Here is a 17,645-nt window from a genome sequence, read left to right on the forward strand (position 1 = left end):
TCACTTGCAATTCATAGCGACCGCACTGTATCGCTGAATTTTACACTTTCTCTTCCTTTGGACATGTTTCAACTTTCCTATTTTACATTCAAAATTGACACGCTCATACTTTCTCAACTTATATGCCATTCGCCAACTGAATACACCAATTCAGATATCTGGAATATTTTTTACAGAGTGTCTTCTTCAGAATTTCTCTTCTATCTACAAATGTTGCTCCAATGCAGTTAGTGATCCCATTCAAATCATAGTTATGGACCATAAATAGTTGAACACATGGGCCTCTAGTTGTTACTTCATGCCTATCTGAAAATATAATTTTGATCGCGACTCTGTTTGCTGTGAGTTATCTTTACATAACAGATATGTGTGTTCATTGATGTGTGTTTTTCATTAGCCTGACACCGATCTCCCGACCCAATGCTTTTAAAACATGTTATCTGTCCGACTCGGGACGTAAAAATTACAAATAATAATTGTTTATGAAAATTCGCAATACACTGTTCAACAAATCTATAAAACATAATGATTTACAATAGACCATATGTGTTCCATTTTTTTAAAAAAATCATTGCTGCTGCCTTTCATTTGGTGATAAATTGACAGTAGTCCTGCTACTTACTCCCATGCTGGCTGGACTACTTGAACCATTATCGGGCTCTGTTCATAGAATAATTTGGTAGCGCAAATACAGCAGCTAGTCTCCTTTACTACATTGTCGATCGACTTTTATGTCCTTGCCCACTGTTCCCTCAACGAACAAGCTATATTTCGACCATGTGCTCTCATTAATTTCTGAAGTTGTTCCTACAATCCAGTCAATTGCTGCTCCACCTGCCCATCTCTGTCAAAAAACGTTGCGAATTTGTTTGTAATGCGATTCGTCCAGTATCTCTGAAGTCGTATATTAATTGTCCAGCCCCCTTCTCTCTTTCAGCTCATCTTCTGCACGCTACCTACATCCTTTTTTCGATCGAACCATCACCAAATTTGTCAGCTTCCTATTCATTTCACATTTAACACGGGCCATCATCCCGTCTGGTATTCTCAATCCAGTTGTTAGAAAGTTATTATCATCCCATTCACAAATTAAACGTTCACCATGCCGTCCATGTAAACGAGTTACCAATATATAGCGTTTATTCTAAAACTTCCTAAACGTTAGATTTTCAACGTCTATTTCCATATCGAATGGAATTACATTTTTGAAGCTTTCCAATAGATCTACCGAATGCAGATCACACCAATCTCACTCCTCACCCTCTGTTCGCATGTGAATACATCCTGCCGAGCTTCATTGATATGTTTGTATCAATTAAAATGGTTGAGCATACGCTATCTCTCAAACAACTCTGGATTATCTTCTAGCAAGCATGATCTTCTAATATAATGTTGCATGTTTTGCATTCTATCACGGGCAAATTATTATTGAAATCAACGGGCTGGATTTTTAGGCTCCAAAGTTGTGTGTTTGCAGGGATTGAGTCGTACGTTGGCGGCGAGATGTTATCTTTCCTCCGTTGAATCCACCCCAAATCACTTGGAAACCCGCTACCCGTAGCAGAATCACCACTTGAAGGAATATAGTTTATTTTCAAGTATAGCGATCATTTCCAATTTCACCTTAACACATGCTCTGTAAATTTCTGAAAAGTGAAAGCCCACCTACACAACCTTGCCACGGGCCTGCGGTGTAATAATTCTCAGGTTAAATCAACACCAGTCAGTTATTCCGCTGAAAGTGCTACCGTCGCAAACCGTGGCGGTGCATGTTTTACGATTTGTGTACAGAGTTGTAACATTAAATAAAAACATCGAAAGTCGCATTACTCGCTGATAGTAACGAAGCCACAATGCTGATCGTTTTAACGAAGAATATTTGCTCCCAAACGTCAAAAATAATTAAATAAACAAATGATTCTCCATCCAGCTGCACCCGTTTTCTGTTGCGGCCCGTCCCCGCCTGTAGCAGATCTTGCGTCCCGCCGGCCGCTCAATGGGGTTTCGCATTGTGGTGACACCCAGTCCGTCGGTAACTAGCGTGAGTGCGCTCTGGCGAAGTGCAGGGTCCAGGTGGCCGGGAATCCGGATTACACTTCCCCGGATCACATTTTTTATTGTTTCGTGGAATATGGAAGACTAATTTGGTGTCATAATTTGTTTACCATCCTAACTCTACTTGAGCTGAGTCGCTACTCGATTATATTTGGAAGTGAATTCACATTGCAGCTGCTGTGCTGATACATATTATCCCTTTTGAAGGGGGATAAATAACTGGTGATTATTCTACCTCATAAGCACGACACCTCAGGCCCGCGGCAAGTTTGAAACGATGGGCTGACACGCATATCCTCAGCTATTATGGCATTGAACCGGCTGTTGGCATTATTCTGTTACGCAAACCCGCTGTTCAGCCATAGGACTTAAAATTATACATATAAATTAGATTGCTCAATCTTGCATTTTCCGGATGATCTTGCATTTTCCAACATCCAAATTCTACATAAATTAAACACTTTGACAAAGGTCATCAGGACTCGAAACGTTTGCTCTTTTCTCTCCCGACAGATGTTACCTGACGTGCTGAGACTTTCCAGCATTTTCTCACTAATTTATGCATAATGGTTAACCGCAATTTGCACGTTATTTGACCGATGCAGTGTGGACAGGGCTTATGATTTGGTTCAACTGCCTGCATAACGTTTACTTTCAAGATCTCAATCGCACACTCGTTCAAAGTAATGCCTTCATCACGAGAAATATAATTTCATAGGAACAATTTTGGAAGTAGCAGGAGCTTGTATTTCAGCACTTTGAGCCTGGTATACCTGTTTCCTCATCACGGAAGTAGCCTGTTCCACAGGTTGAGGCGAACACGAGTTTCGAAGTGTACAACTTCAAAAAGAACCACACGCATCGAAAGAGGCTCCTGGATTTGGGACGGTCCCATCCAACCCACAACCTTATTTGCAAGATAATTGATTGGCTGCATAGTTGTTTTCAAATCGCTGTGTTTAGCTCATAATAACTCAAAGTCACAAGTAGGCCTCAATTAAGTTACTGTGAAAATCCCCTCATCGCCACATTCCAGTGTCTGTTTGGGGAGTCCAGTACAGGAAATGAACGCGCGCTGCTGGCACTATTTTCAAATGCAAGGCAGCCATTTAGCCCACTGTGCGAAATAGATACCTTATTTTTCAGTTTGTTTGTATACATGAGCATCGGCTCTATCCAAGCTTCATCGTTCTCTACAACTTTAGATAGCTTAAATCAGTTTCAGCCTGTCCTTATATTGTTGCAGATTACTTTTTAAGGTTTTACTCCTCAGAACAAAGAATGCGACGTGCACATTGCCTGCATCTCTTGCGGGTCTCGTTCAGGTTATTTTTCCTGCTAGGTTTATTGGAGAGGCAATCTTCGAAAAGGCACAGACTCCATCTTCTTATGTCGCAACTAGTGCATTCCAGTTATGACCCCACCTCTTGAAAAATTACATTATCACCTGGCCAGGCAAGACAATGATTTAACGTTTCCTTTCTTGCTAAAATTCCGGTGTTACCCCTTCATTCCTCTCCTCATCGCCACCCCAGAACCAGCACCGCCCAAATGATTTATGGCGTGGAGACATCGGCGTTGGACTGGCATAAGCAAAGTAAGAGGTCTTCCAAAACCAGGTTAAAGTTCAACATGTTTGTTTCGAATCACTAGCCTTCAGAGCACTGCTCTTTCCTCAGGTGAGTGAAGAGGTGGGTTCCAGAAACATATATATGGACAAAGTCAAAGATGCAATACAGTACTTTGATTGTAAGTCTTTGCAGGTAATTAAGTCTACCTGTCCAGACGGAGGACCTGGAGAGAGGGATAATCACAGGTTAAAGAGCTGTGCATTGACTCAAGCCAGGAAAATTGGTAGGATTTCGCAAGCCCAGGCCAGATGGTGGGGGTTGAATGTGATGCGATGTTGATCGAAGATCCCTGTTGAGGCTCTACCTATGTGTGCAGAACTTGTCTATAAGTTTCTGCTCGATGATTCTGCATTGTCGCGCATCCACAAGGCAGCCTTGCAAAATGCTTACGCAAAGATCAATGGCTGAATGCCCTTGAATGCTGCAGTGTTCCCTGACTGAAAGGGAACATTCCTGCCTGGCGATTGTCGTGCAATGTCCGTTCATTCGTTCTCACAGCGTCTGCATGGTCTTGCCAATGTATCAAGCTTCGGAACATCCTTTCTTGCAGCATATGAGGTAGACAACGTTGGCCGAGTTGGACGTGTATGTACCGAAATACCTGGTGGATGGTGTTCTCATGGGCAATGGTGGTACCAATGTCTTCCAGTGATTGCAATGAAAGGGTTGCATGGTGGTGTGGTTGCTGTTCTGAAGGCTGGGTAGTTTGCTGCCAGCAATGAGTTTGCACGGTTGTTTGACGGCAAGTTGTGGAGGTGGTCATCCAATTGGTGTTGATACATCTCGCATCACGAGTAATTCCAGACGTTTCATTGTTTCTACTTTGCCGCCTTGAGTTCGCGCTGCTGCCTCACAGCCCCAGGGAGCTGGGTTCAATTCCAGTCTCGGATGACTACTTGTGTTGTGTTTGCTCTTCCTCCGCGTGTCTCTGTGGACTTCCGCTGTGTGCTCCAGAACCAATGATGTGCATGTTAGATGGATTACCCATGCAAAATTGACACTTGGAGTCCAAAAGATTAGCTGGGTTAACTGGGTCATGGGAACAGGGTGGAGGCGTGAGCGAAGTGTTGGTCTTTCAAACGGCCGGTGAATACTCCATCTGCAATATAAATTCTATAATAGACATCAGTTGACCTGGTGCCAAGCTTATCATCCTCTCCGTTCCCTATCTTAATTCTGAATTTAAGTTTTTTTTAACCGTTCGATAAAAGCGCCGTCACCGATCTATTACCTTCTCTTTAATTCACTCCATTATTGTGTGTCCTAAAGTAAGCTAATTGGGCTGTTTTGTCACTTTATCTGTTTCGTTCTATCGTTTCTAATGCATTTAAATGCACGGGGACATATGCTGCTGTTCAATTTTTAATCATTCAGCCTTTTCATATCCATTAAGTAATCCAAAATTATACGTCCGAATTTTCAAATTCCACACATCCTATCGAGGTTCAAGTTGAGTCACATCTTTCCAATTATTCCTCATTATTATCAGTTCTTCTTTCAATTCATTGTTGTATTCCAGATCGTAACTCTTAACTATCAAAAGGTGTATGAAGAATCCATATTTTCAAATATGTTTCTGCAAATTAGTTTTCTCTCGGAATGTTAGGCCAGTTGTCCCAGGATATTGCCTTGACGTATTCAATTTCTTCATAGTTTTGCAAAGGTATTCAATTGCTCGTATGGCTGTATTCACAACCGTTATTTCTGCCGTTGCAGAGGAACATTTTTCCGACTTAATGCTGGGCGCCATTCATAAAATGTAGGCGTGTAATACATCTTGAATTGGAAGCATTGATAGTGCATGAGGTCAGTCAACCATTATACCTAAGCCCACACCTCTACCCTATCCGCATAACCTAGTAACGCCACACAACACTGAGGGAAATTGTGGACACCAGGGGCAATTTAGCATGGCCAATCCATCTACCTTGCCTATTTTTGGACTGTGGGAGGAAACTGGAGCCCCTGGATAAAACACACGCAGACACCGCACAGACAGGGACACAACCTGGGAATCGAACCTGGTACCCTGAAGCTGTGAAGCAATTGTGGTAACCGCAATGCTAGCGTGCTGTCCCAATTATAGAAATTGATATTGTAAACGATTTTATTTCAACTCATGTACATTGCAGAAATGGACGATGCAAAATAAGCAATATACGCAAATTTACAGAACGTAGTCTAGTCCATCGTTTCATACCTGTGAATTTGTTCTGCATCTAATGCGATTGCATCGCTCTCTGCTAAAATGAGATAAAGATTTTTTTTTTTTAGAAACAGCAAACTGTGCTTAATTTCCTTGCACTTTCGCAAATTTTTGGATTATTTTCCAGAATTAAAGCAAGCCAATGAAGCTTTGATTGGTGCAGGTAATAAATAATAAACTTGGACTGTTTTTATTAATTGATTTTTGAGAACAAAGAATCACAGGAGGGGCATATATCCATCAGAATGTGCCATATTCATGGTATCAAATAATCTGGTTTTTAGGTAATAGTAACTTAGTTTCGGTGGAAACAGTTGCAGCAATAATTCGTTAATCCTACCAGAACAAATAATATTATTGATTATTGCAGCCAAAGAGTCTGGACGCTTTCTAATTCATTGAATGATACATTTGTTTTTTTTTCCTATGCATTGCTTGAAACAGAGAAAATCGGTAGCAGATTTGTGATTAGCTTCATTATGTAACAATAACACAATAAATATTTGAATACAGAGATAGAACTAAAGAACAAGCAGTCAGGTAAAATGTGCTGTCATGGGCTCTGATCTTTGGAGCGAATTTTACGCCAATTTGCCGTGTGTAATTTCTTAACTATAATACAAGAGGAATAAAATCCCTAAATTAAAATCTTAAACAATAACCTTCATTGATCTATCGTAATTGACAATTTTTCAACAATTATCGTCAGATTTCCTTGTCCTTATTAAAGTAATTGTTGAGCAATCATAGCAAAATTGCAGGTGAGAACATAAAACAATTTTCTATGTTGGCTGGTTCACAAAATTTACATTAAGTAATGCTGACCTGGAATTGATTTAAGTAAAAATAATAAGAATCGCTGATTGTCACAAGTTGGCAACAATGAAGTTACTGTGGAAAGCCCCTCGTGGCCACATCTGGCGCATGTTCGCCGCCACCACTACCGGAATAAAACCTGCGCTGCAGGCCATGTTCTGCGTTACAAGCCAGCTGATCAGCCCATTGTGCTGACAAGTTACAAACATTACTGTGATAACCAGAAGTACCAAGCAAAAGATTATGAACTATGTTCGTTGGACACTTACGGTCGACCATGTTAGTTGCGAATTAGTTCACAACTTTATTTCGAACAGCCGACAAAAAAACAAACCAATGTCTCAGAAATGTCAATTTTAGATAAATTCACGAAGATACATATTTTCAGTCTGAACAACTTCAAGGCCTCTGTTTGCAAAATCCCCGTTGGGCAACCAGCAGAAAAATGATTCAGCGTGATTTGATTTCTCTTCTAGCTATTTATCTCATTAATCCGAATCACCCAATGAACAACGCCTGGACGTTTATGGACAGTGACCACACTGAGATTCAGTAATTAGCCATTCATATGAAAGTTTCGAATTATTAACACATTTTTCACCGAATTTAGTCAATTCTTATACTTACTTTGCTTTATGTCTTCATACATGCCAACAACAATTGTAATTCAATATTGTATATGGGCTGTACCTTCCTCAATGAGCAAACGCCCATCTCCAAAGTTCCCAATGTTTAAAGGCACACGGTAAGGTAGTGTGTGATTCTGGGCCCTCTAATGTATTTGTCACAATTCTTGAACGACAGAATCAAAGTCCAAGTAATGCATGGAGGCGTCCAGGCAATATATATCGGTCAATCGGAAGTTTGAGACTTGACCATAAATACTGCACCTGTGCGCATGTGGGGACATTCGTAGGAGCCTGACGCGCACATACCATGAACATGTCTAAGTTGAAATTTAAAAATGTTCCCTTTCGGAAACGAATCTGTATGAAAAGAATATACATAAGGCATTCTCCATGCGAGTATTTCATGCATGTTTCCTTTCCGAAAAAGCAAACGTCCATGTGCACAATAACGAATTATTCTTAAAAACCTAACGATCGAAAAACACGCACACCATTAAGGACAAGTACTCTGCGTTTTATTTCTTCTGGCGCCAGTCTTTATTGTTTCAAATGTTGCCTTTTTACCCCTTATGTGAATCGCAAGCTGTTTCGTATATTGAAAACAATGACCACACTAGCAGTATGTTAGCTCAAAATCACAGTTTATTAATAACAAAAGACTTGTATCTCCATACAATAATACACGCAGCTCCTTACTAAACTACAACAAACAACAAATTGAAATAACCTTTACTTAACTTCGAGTGACCAGCACTGTGTGAGATAAGGGCGTTATCCGGGTCCAAGTGGTCAGTTGGAAGTCTTCAGGCTCGTCTCGACTGGGCTAGTCCTTCAGGTAGCGATGTCGGGAACTTGAATTTGACTAGTTGATATGCTGCTATTGGTTGCACACAGGCAGATCCAAAGCAGACCGTTCTTTAGTGTGCAAGGCTTTTTATCCTTCATCTATTTTGCCCCCTTTTGCAGATGGACGTTTTACTAGGCTACACAAATAAGTCCAAAATGCAATATTTGCCTTTATTTGCAACATACAATTGCAAAGAACAGACAACAAATTGTTTCCCAAGCCATCTCATTTTCTCCAACTAACGTCAAACAATGTACAGAATCGGGAGACAAATGAATCTAGAACTCTAAACGACGTCCCACCCATCTTTCAATCATTTATCAGGAATGCAACATTCAGGAAGAGATACGTACATGGCTGTCTTCAATTTCATTCATGTGTCAGCTCGAAGGGTTAAACCAATAGTCCGCTCCTGAGCAAACCCTGTTTTCGTAATACCCTACTGAGGGCGTGGCGGGGGCTCTAGCTGTCTTGGAAATTCGCCAGAAACACTTGTTTACGGGGACGAAGGAAAGGATATGGAAGTTCTTAAAGTATATGCCTGGGATGTGTTCTGCAGTCGGTGGAAGGTCCACTAGAACAATGGTGTGGGTGCTGGCGATGGTTCTTATTTGGACAGATATAGGGGCTGCGATGTATCCCTCTTGCATGTGGCCTGTGAATCCACTGAGTGTGCTGGTTTGTGTGGTGTGCCAGGGTGTTTTTTGAATAGGTTTGTGGAGTTCAGTGTGTTTCGGGATCCCCTGTGTCTCAAAGAAAATCAACTGCTTGTCCTCAGACTGTGCCTGTAACTACTGGTCTTCCGACGTTATCCCAGCGCGTGTCACATACCCATTTATGAGACTCTGGACTTCGTCAATCTAAGGAGTTATAAACGAGGTTATCTGAGTGGGTGTTTCCGGTATGCATGGGACGAGTGGGTTTTTATGGTATGCATGCCTTCCAGCTGTCGTGCTTGGCGATTGTTGTCTGGCTTAGTGTTTCTTGGTTGGGGGAGTTCGCTGTTGGGGTCGTTGGTGGTGTGGGGGATTTTGTCTGCAATCGCGAGCGAAATGCCATACTTGTCCACATTTGTAACAGAAACCTTATGGTGCCTGGTTTCGATCTTGTGGTCTGGGTTACTGTTCTGGGGGTAATGTTCCTCTCTTCTGCCCTGATTTATTCATGCGGTTTCCTGGCTACTTCTGACTGGCTACATTGTTGCTTCAAATCCGTTTTGGTTCATCTGATCCTGAAGTGACTATTCCCATGCCATGGACAGGTATCCAAGTACCCAAATCGCATTATGTGTGGTATCTGCCGGGTCATAATTTGCGCACGCCCGTTACCTGCTTCTGTGGCATGCAAAACTAAGGTACGGGACTGGTTTGTGGTTTCTTCCTTATCTAGTTGAGTACGTTTTAAATTTCCATATACTACCTTGAAATGTATCCAGAGCCTGACCGGCAAAGGCCGTCAGATGTTTCCCTTTCTTTTGCCTGCATTTGTTCAAACCCTCCACAAGTTTCCCATTGTTGTATCCGATAGCATCTAATACTGCAGCCTTCATTTCCTCTCGGGTTCCACCTCCTATGTTTTGGTGTTCTGGCATCGCTGATCGGACGGACTGGCCGAGACTAATTTTAATCAATTTTCCTTCGACCCTTTCATCAAATCTGTACATGACCTTTTTCTGGCGCACCTCCTCGAAGAAGCTATGTGGGTCTGCGGTGTGCTCAAATGAAGTAATTTAACTCAAAGCGCCCCTTAACTGGGTTACCAAGGGCAGCACGGTAGCCCAGTGGTTAGCACAACCAACTTACGGCGCTTAGGTCCCAGGTTCGATCCCGGCTCTGGGTCACTGTCCGTGTGGAGTTTGCACATTCTCCCCGTGTCTGCGTGGGTTTCGCCCCCACAACCCAAAAATGTGCAGAGTAGGTGGATTGGCCACGCTAAATTGCCTCTTAATTGGAAAAAATCATTGGGTAACTAAATTTTTTTTAAAAGTGTTAAAAAAAAAACTGGGTTACCAAAAGTGGGGTGGTGGAGGTGATATATGGATCTGCTTGGTCTCTAATCCTACTCTCCGTGGTTATCAGATTCATGGGTGTCGGGGCAGCTGTGGGGTGCGACCGGTGCCTTTCGTTTTAGGATGTGCGGGGCTGCGTTTGAATGTCCAGTCATTTAACATACATTTGCGCGCTTTCAGTTTACTCTTCCCAATCTGTAATCTCTTCCTCATCTGACTCGCCTGTCCCGAAGGTACACATCAAAATATTCTGAACTGAAAGTAACGACTGGAGCTTATCTATCTTTCGCTGGCATTTAACGTTGTCAATGGTGCTCTGCCTTTGTTAATTACTGGAGCGGTGGAGCGCTCTTAAAGCTGCCTGTAAATCGGTGCATCTTTTAGTTGACTGGGTGACCTGGTGTTCAGTCCCCTCTCTTAACACTACTGTGCGCTGTGTGACTTGATAGGAATGTCGTACTGGGTTTGGAGGCGGCTAAGATGTGCTATTCAAGACTGGTAGGCTTGTTTCCATCGCCGATTTCCCTGTCTTTAGCGGCGACCCTCTCGCGGAATTCCACAATTATTTTCTCGCATTCCTTACTGTTTCCCTTATTCTCCTCTTCCTTTTCTATTAACTGTCTGTGGTGCGTGTCGACGACCTCCTCAGTGCCTCGCAACTGTGCCATGCAGCACACTATTGCCATTGGCTTTCTAAAGGCTGCTGCATTTTTCTTAAATATCTCACAACAATTCCCCCACCAAGTCTGTCCTATCTTTCCTGGGCCTGTCCCGGTGTTTGCACAAATTTCGACCAAAGGCCATGCTTTCCCCTTGAAATACTGTCTCCACAAATCCTCCCATATGGGGCACTGCTCTGCTATGTCGACTACTGCGACCTTGCGTTCCTGCTGCGGGCTCATCATCTTCCCCAATATCATAGAATTTACATCATGGAATTTACAGTGCAGAAGGAGTTCATTCGGCCCATCGAGTCTGCACCCTCCCCAAGGTTAACACCTCCACCCTATCCCCATAACCCAGTAACCCCACCCAACACTAAGGGACACTGAGGGCAATTCATCATGGCCAATCCACCTGACCTGCACATCATTGGAGTGTGGGAGGAAACCGGGGCACCCGGAGGAAACCCACGCACACACAGGGAGGATCTGCAGACTCCGGACAGACAGTGACCCAAGCCGGAATCGAACCTGGGACTCTGGAGCTGTGAAGTGATTGTGCTATCCACAATGCTACTGTGCCACCGTCTCTTTTCTACTTAAAATTTGGGACGGGGGAAATGAGGAGACTATCGGAAAACGGGTACGGCCTATGGCTATATTCCGGTTCACAACCCTCCAGATTTGCATGCAAGTCTGACGAGTTTACCTTACCCTTCCCTGTTAGTTACGCATGCAGTGAGTGGACACTTCAGAAATTCGGTTATTTGGTCGATATGAAACTTGTGGTTCGTTCTAACTTCTCAAATCGTAGTGGTGCACATAGGCACCAACGATATAGGTAAAAAACGGGATGAGGTCCGACAAGCGGAATTCAGGGAGTTAGGAGTTAAACTAAAAAGTAGGACCTCAAAGGTAGTAATCTCAGGATTGCTACCAGTGCCACGAGCTAGTCAGAGTAGGAATGTCAGGATAGATAGGATGAATGCGTGGCTCGAGAGATGGTGCAAGAGGGAGGGATTCAAATTCCTGGGGCATTGGGACCGGTTCTGGGGGAGGTGGGACCAGTACAAACCGGACGGTCTGCACTTGGGCAGGACTGGAACCGATGTCCTAGGGGGGGTGTTTGCTAGAGCTGTTGGGGAGGGTTTAAACTAATGTGGCAGGGGGATGGGAACCAATGCTGGAAGTTGGAAGGTAGTAAAACAGGGACAGAAACAAAAGGAAGTAAGGGGAAAAGTGCAAGGCAGAGAAGACATAGTCAGAAATCCATAAGGGCGACAGTACAAGGTACAGTGACTGAGGGGAGCACAGTGAATAGGCCCAGTAATAACAAAAGGAATAAAACTGGAGATGTTAAGATTCAAAACAGAGGTAAAAAAACCAACATAAGTGTACTTTACCTGAATGCTCGTACTATTCGGAATAAAGTAAATGAGTTGGTGGCACAAATCATCGTAAATGACTATGATTTAGTGGCCATTACTGAAACATGGTTAAAGGATGGTCACGACTGGGAGTTAAATATCCGAGGGTATCAAACTATTCGGAAGGACAGAGTGGATGGTAAGGGAGGTGGTGTTGCTCTGTTATTTAAGGATGACATCCGGGCAATAGTAAGGGATGACATCGGTGCTATGGAGGATAAGGTTGAATCTATTTGGGTGGAAATCAGGAATAGTAAGGCGAAAAAGTCACTGATAGGAGTAGTCTATCGGCCACCAAATAGTAACGATATGGTGGGGCAGGCAATAAACAAAGAAAGAACTGATGCATGTAGAAATGGTACAGCAGTTATCATGGGGGATTTTAATCTACATGTCGATTGGTTTAACCAGGTCGGTCAAGGCAACCGTGAGGAGGAGTTTATAGAATGTATCCGCGATAGTTTCCTAGAACAGTATGTAATGGAACCTACGAGGGAACAAGCGGTCCTAGATCTTGTCCTGTGTAATGAGACAGGATTGATTCATGGTCTCATAGTTAGGGATCCTCTCGGAAGGAGCGATCACAATATGGTGGAATTTAAAATACAGATGGAGGGTGAGAAAGTAAAATCAAATACTAGTGTTTTGTGTTTAAACAAAGGAGATTACAAGGGGATGAGAGAAGAACTAGCTAAGGTAGACTGGGAGCTAGGACTTTATGGTGGAACAGTTGAGGAACAGTGGAGAACCTTCCAAGCGATTTTTCACTGTGCTCAGCAAAGGTTTATACCAACAAAAAGGAAGGACGGAAGAAAGAGGGAAAATCGACCGTGGATATCTAAGGAAATAAGGGAGAGTATCAAATTGAAGGAAAAAGCATATAAAGTGGCAAAGATTGCTGGGAGATTAGAGGACTGGGAAATCTTTAGGGGGCAACAGAAAGCTACTAAAAAAAGCTATAAAGAAGAGTAAGATAGAGTATGAGAGTAAACTTGCTCAGAATATAAAAACAGACAGTAAAAGTTTTTACAAATATATAAGACAAAAAAGAGTGGCTAAGGTAAATATTGGTCCTTTAGAGGATGAGAAGGGAGATTTAATAATGGGAAATGAGGAAATGGCTGAGGAACTGAACAGGTTTTTTTGGGTCGGTCTTCACAGTGGAAGACACAAATAACATGCCAGCGACTGATAGAAATGAGGCTATGACAGGTGAGGACCTTGAGAGGATTGTTATCACTAAGGAGGGAGTGATGGGCAAGCTAATGGGGCTAAAGGTAGACAAGTCTCCTGGCTCTGATGGAATGCATCCCAGAGTGCTAAAAGAGATGGCTAGGGAAATTGCAGATGCACTAATGATAATTTACCGAAATTCACTGGACTCTGGGGTGGTCCCGGTGGATTGGAAATTAGCAAACGTGACGCCACTGTTTAAAAAAGGAGGTAGGCAGAAAGCAGGAAATTATAGGCCAGTGAGTTTAACTTCGGTAACAGGGAAGATGCTGGAATCTATCATCAAGGAAGAAATTGCGAGGCATCTGGATAGAAATTGTCCCATTGGGCAGACGCAGCATGGGTTCGTTAAAGGCAGGTCATGCCTAACTAATTTAGTGGAATTTTTTGAGGACATTACCAGTGCAGTAGATAACGGGGAGCCGATGGATGTGGTATATCTGGATTTCCAGAAAGCCTTTGACAAGGTGCCACACAAAAGGTTGCTGCATAAGATAAAGATGCATGGCATAAAGGGTAAAGTAGTAGCATGGATAGAGGATTGGTTAATTAATAGAAAGCAAAGAGTTGGGATAAATGGGTGTTTCTCTGGTTGGCAATCAGTAGCTAGTGGTGTCCCTCAGGGATCCGTGTTGGGCCCAGAATTGTTCACAATTTCCATTGATGATTTGGAGTTGGGGACCAAGGGCAATGTGTCCAAGTTTGCAGATGACACTAAAATGAGTGGTAAAGCGAACAGTGCAGAGGATACTGGAAGTCTGCAGAGGGATTTGGATAGGTTAAGTGAATGGGCTCGGGTCTGGCAGATGGAATACAATGTTGACAAATGTGAGGTTATCCATTTTGGTAGGAATAACAGCAAACGGGATTATTATTTAAACGATAAAATATTAAAGCATGCCGCTGTTCAGAGAGACTTGGGTGTGCTAGTGCATGAGTCACAGAAGGTTGGTTTACAAGTGCAACAGGTGGTTAAGAAGGCAAATGGAATTTTGTCCTTCATTGCTAGAGGGATGGAGTTTAAGACTAGGGAGGTTATGTTGCAATTGTATAAGGTGTTAGTGCGGCCACACCTGGAGTATTGTGTTCAGTTTTGGTCTCCTTACTTGAGAAAGGACGTACTGGCACTGGAGGGTGTGCAGAGGAGATTCACTAGGTTAATCCCAGAGCTGAAGGGGTTGGATTATGAGGAGAGGTTGAGTAGACTGGGACTGTACTCGTTGGAATTTAGAAGGATGAGGGGGGATCTTATAGAAACATTAAAAATTATGAAGGGAATAGATAGGATAGATGCGGGCAGGTTGTTTCCACTGGCGGGTGACAGCAGAACTAGGGGGCATAGCCTCAAAATAAGGGGAAGTAGATTTAGGACTGAGTTTAGGAGGAACTTCTTCACCCAAAGGGTTGTGAATCTATGGAATTCCTTGCCCAGTGAAGCAGTTGAGGCTCCTTCATTACATGTTTTTAAGGTAAAGATAGATAGTTTTTTGAAGAATAAAGGGATTAAGGATTATGGTGTTCGGGCCGGAAAGTGGAGCTGAGTCCACAAAAGATCAGCCATGATCTAATTGAATGGCGGAGCAGGCTCGAGGGGCCAGATGGCCTACTCCTGCTCCCAGTTCTTATGTTATTATGTTCTTCTGTAATTCAACGTTGTGGGATCTCTCGGAATAACAACGTCACTTCTAATAGAGTCCCACCATGGTCGCCAATAAATGTTGCTTTTTACCCTTTATGTGAACCACAATCTGTTTCTTATATGAACCAAATGATCACACAACCAGTATGTTAGCTCAACAGCAAAGTTCATTAATAACACAAGACGTGTATCTCTATGGAATTATGCACGTGGCCCCGTACTAAAGCACACCTAATAACGAAGATGACCTTTACGTAACTTCGAATGACCGGCATTGTGCGAGATAAGGCCTTTATCGGGTCCACGTGGTCTGTTGGAATTCTTCAGCTTCGTCTCGGCTGGGCTCGTCCTTCAGTTAGAGTTCGTGGGTCCTTTAACTTAACTAGTTGATGTGCTGCAATTGGTCGCACACAGGCCAGTCCAAAATAGACCGATCTCCAGTGTGCAGGGCCTTTTGTTCTTTGTCACTTTCGTGCCCTTTCGGGTGTCCTTACTCCAGGTCAAATGGATCGATAATGTTTTGATTACCCTCATCGATCTTAGCCAAGTAGGGGGTGAGTACCTCGATGGTTGGGCGGGTTCTATCAATCATTGTCCCAGGCACGTAGGCTTTTCCAAATAATGTGGGATGGCTTCGGTACGTCTGCTGTCATTGATGGTGCTGAATGTAAATACTGTTGTCTTGGTGAAAATGGTAATTGATTCTCAATGGATGCAAGTTTCAGCTAATTCTGGTTTCTTTGCACGATATACAGAGGCTGTGTACTTGTCTGTATCCCAAAATGACCACAGTTCCCATGGTCCTTTGCAGGTCGACATTTTAAATGGCTTCACAAATATGTCCAAAAGGCGATATTTGCCTTTATTTTTTAGCATACAATAGCGAAGAACAGAAAACACATTATTTCCCCCGCTATCTCATTTTCTCCAACTAACGGCAAACAATGTACAGAATCGAGAGACTAACCAATCCAGACAACTGAAAACCCATTTTTCGATTCAATTTTCCGGAATTTGCGGACAGATGGTAGTCTTCAATTCCATTCCTCTGCCAGCTCGTGCTCATATTGACCAACATTATCTGCAGCAGATTGATACATGTTCCTAACGGTAACTACTAGTCGCATCCCACCACGCGTATTGATGATAACACTTTAAATGTTTTACATGTGCCAGAAGTCGCGCTTCCCATCGCCTGCAAGATATTTACAGTTGCGTAAGAGCGCCGGATTCATCCGGCTCTGATTGCTGTGGCTTGACAATATTTATTACTGATACTTTTTGCCTGCTATTTGCCTGCCTGAACCTTGCATCCAGCTGTTAAAACTCGTTTTGTGAAAGTTTCATTACATGACATCTCAGTAGTCTCCGGTAAGACTACCAATTCCGTCAATAACAGCTCTACTGGTCTTAATTATTTATTTGTCTATGAATGTATCCGACTAATTTATGTCAGTCTGTGTTGATTAATTCATGTGTTTTTGCTTTGTTTTCTTCTAATATAATTCACGTTCACTATTTTAGCAACTTCTCTTCAGGGCGCTTTGACTTAATACGATTTATATCCTTCCGAAACTTCAACACTGTTTCTTTCTTACGCCAATGCCAGTTAATAACAACGCACCGAATTTGCATGTCTACGTCCAGCCATAACGTAAAACAATCGCATATTAGAAATCATAACTCAACCAGAAAGTGACGAGTAAAGATACGGCAAATTAAAACATGTTTCTATTCCTTTACAGAAATAGACACTTTGAAAAAAAGTGTTGATGAAAAGGGTTAGTGGGATTTTAGATAGGCCAATGTTGTACACGGTGAAGATGCATTAAATATTTTTTGTCAAATAGCAATTTTTCAGCACAGATAGATTTTGTTTGCTGATGAAAATAAATTTTAGTGTATTACTTGATTGATTTGCTGGTGGAAATTTGAACTCGAGAACATGTTTTGTATTTATATATTAGTGAAAGTTATAAATGGCAAAACTACTGTTGAAATGCATTTCAGATATTAAACCGCTTGTTTTATCGGGTACTTCTTTTGCCGCAGAATATATTACGATATTTAAGTAATTTAACCTTCTGAGTTTCAAACAATTTATCCGATCATCCAGTGAGGGGAAAAAAACGTAGTCTGACACTGACTCTTCTAATCCTATATTTATAATTTCAGATAAACGCGATGTAGAACAGAATTTATGTAAGCATGAATGATTGTCAGTGATTTAGACGTCTGTTACCGGAATGAAAAATTAGTTTATTTTTCTGCTGGCAGATTGAAACTAAATCACGATTATGTGCAGGGTTAGGCGCAATTGAGGAGATTGTGAATGATAGCCAAATCGTTGAATTCAGCTCTGTGTACGTAAGGAGGTGTAAACTACCAGAATCCACTGAAATATTCTACCATTAAATTCTATGAACTGGGGACCAAATTGCTTCAGTTGGAATTTCATAGAACCATACAATTTACAGTGCAGAAGCAGGCTA

General features: G+C 42.4%; 1 protein-coding gene across 1 annotated transcript in view; it reads left to right on the forward strand.

Annotated features, from left to right (window-relative positions):
• LOC119976524 (golgin subfamily A member 4-like) overlaps positions 1–17,645 on the forward strand; it is a 1,176,663-nt gene that overhangs the window by 966,479 nt on the left and 192,539 nt on the right. The window contains exons 145-148 of the mRNA XM_038817077.1: positions 6,020–6,055; positions 6,406–6,432; positions 16,899–16,934; positions 17,329–17,355. Coding sequence (XP_038673005.1) covers positions 6,020–6,055; positions 6,406–6,432; positions 16,899–16,934; positions 17,329–17,355 — 126 coding nt within the window. The remainder of the gene's footprint in view (positions 1–6,019; positions 6,056–6,405; positions 6,433–16,898; positions 16,935–17,328; positions 17,356–17,645) is intronic.

Source organism: Scyliorhinus canicula, chromosome 13 (assembly GCF_902713615.1).
Source record: "Scyliorhinus canicula chromosome 13, sScyCan1.1, whole genome shotgun sequence".
Classification (NCBI taxonomy): domain Eukaryota; kingdom Metazoa; phylum Chordata; class Chondrichthyes; order Carcharhiniformes; family Scyliorhinidae; genus Scyliorhinus; species Scyliorhinus canicula.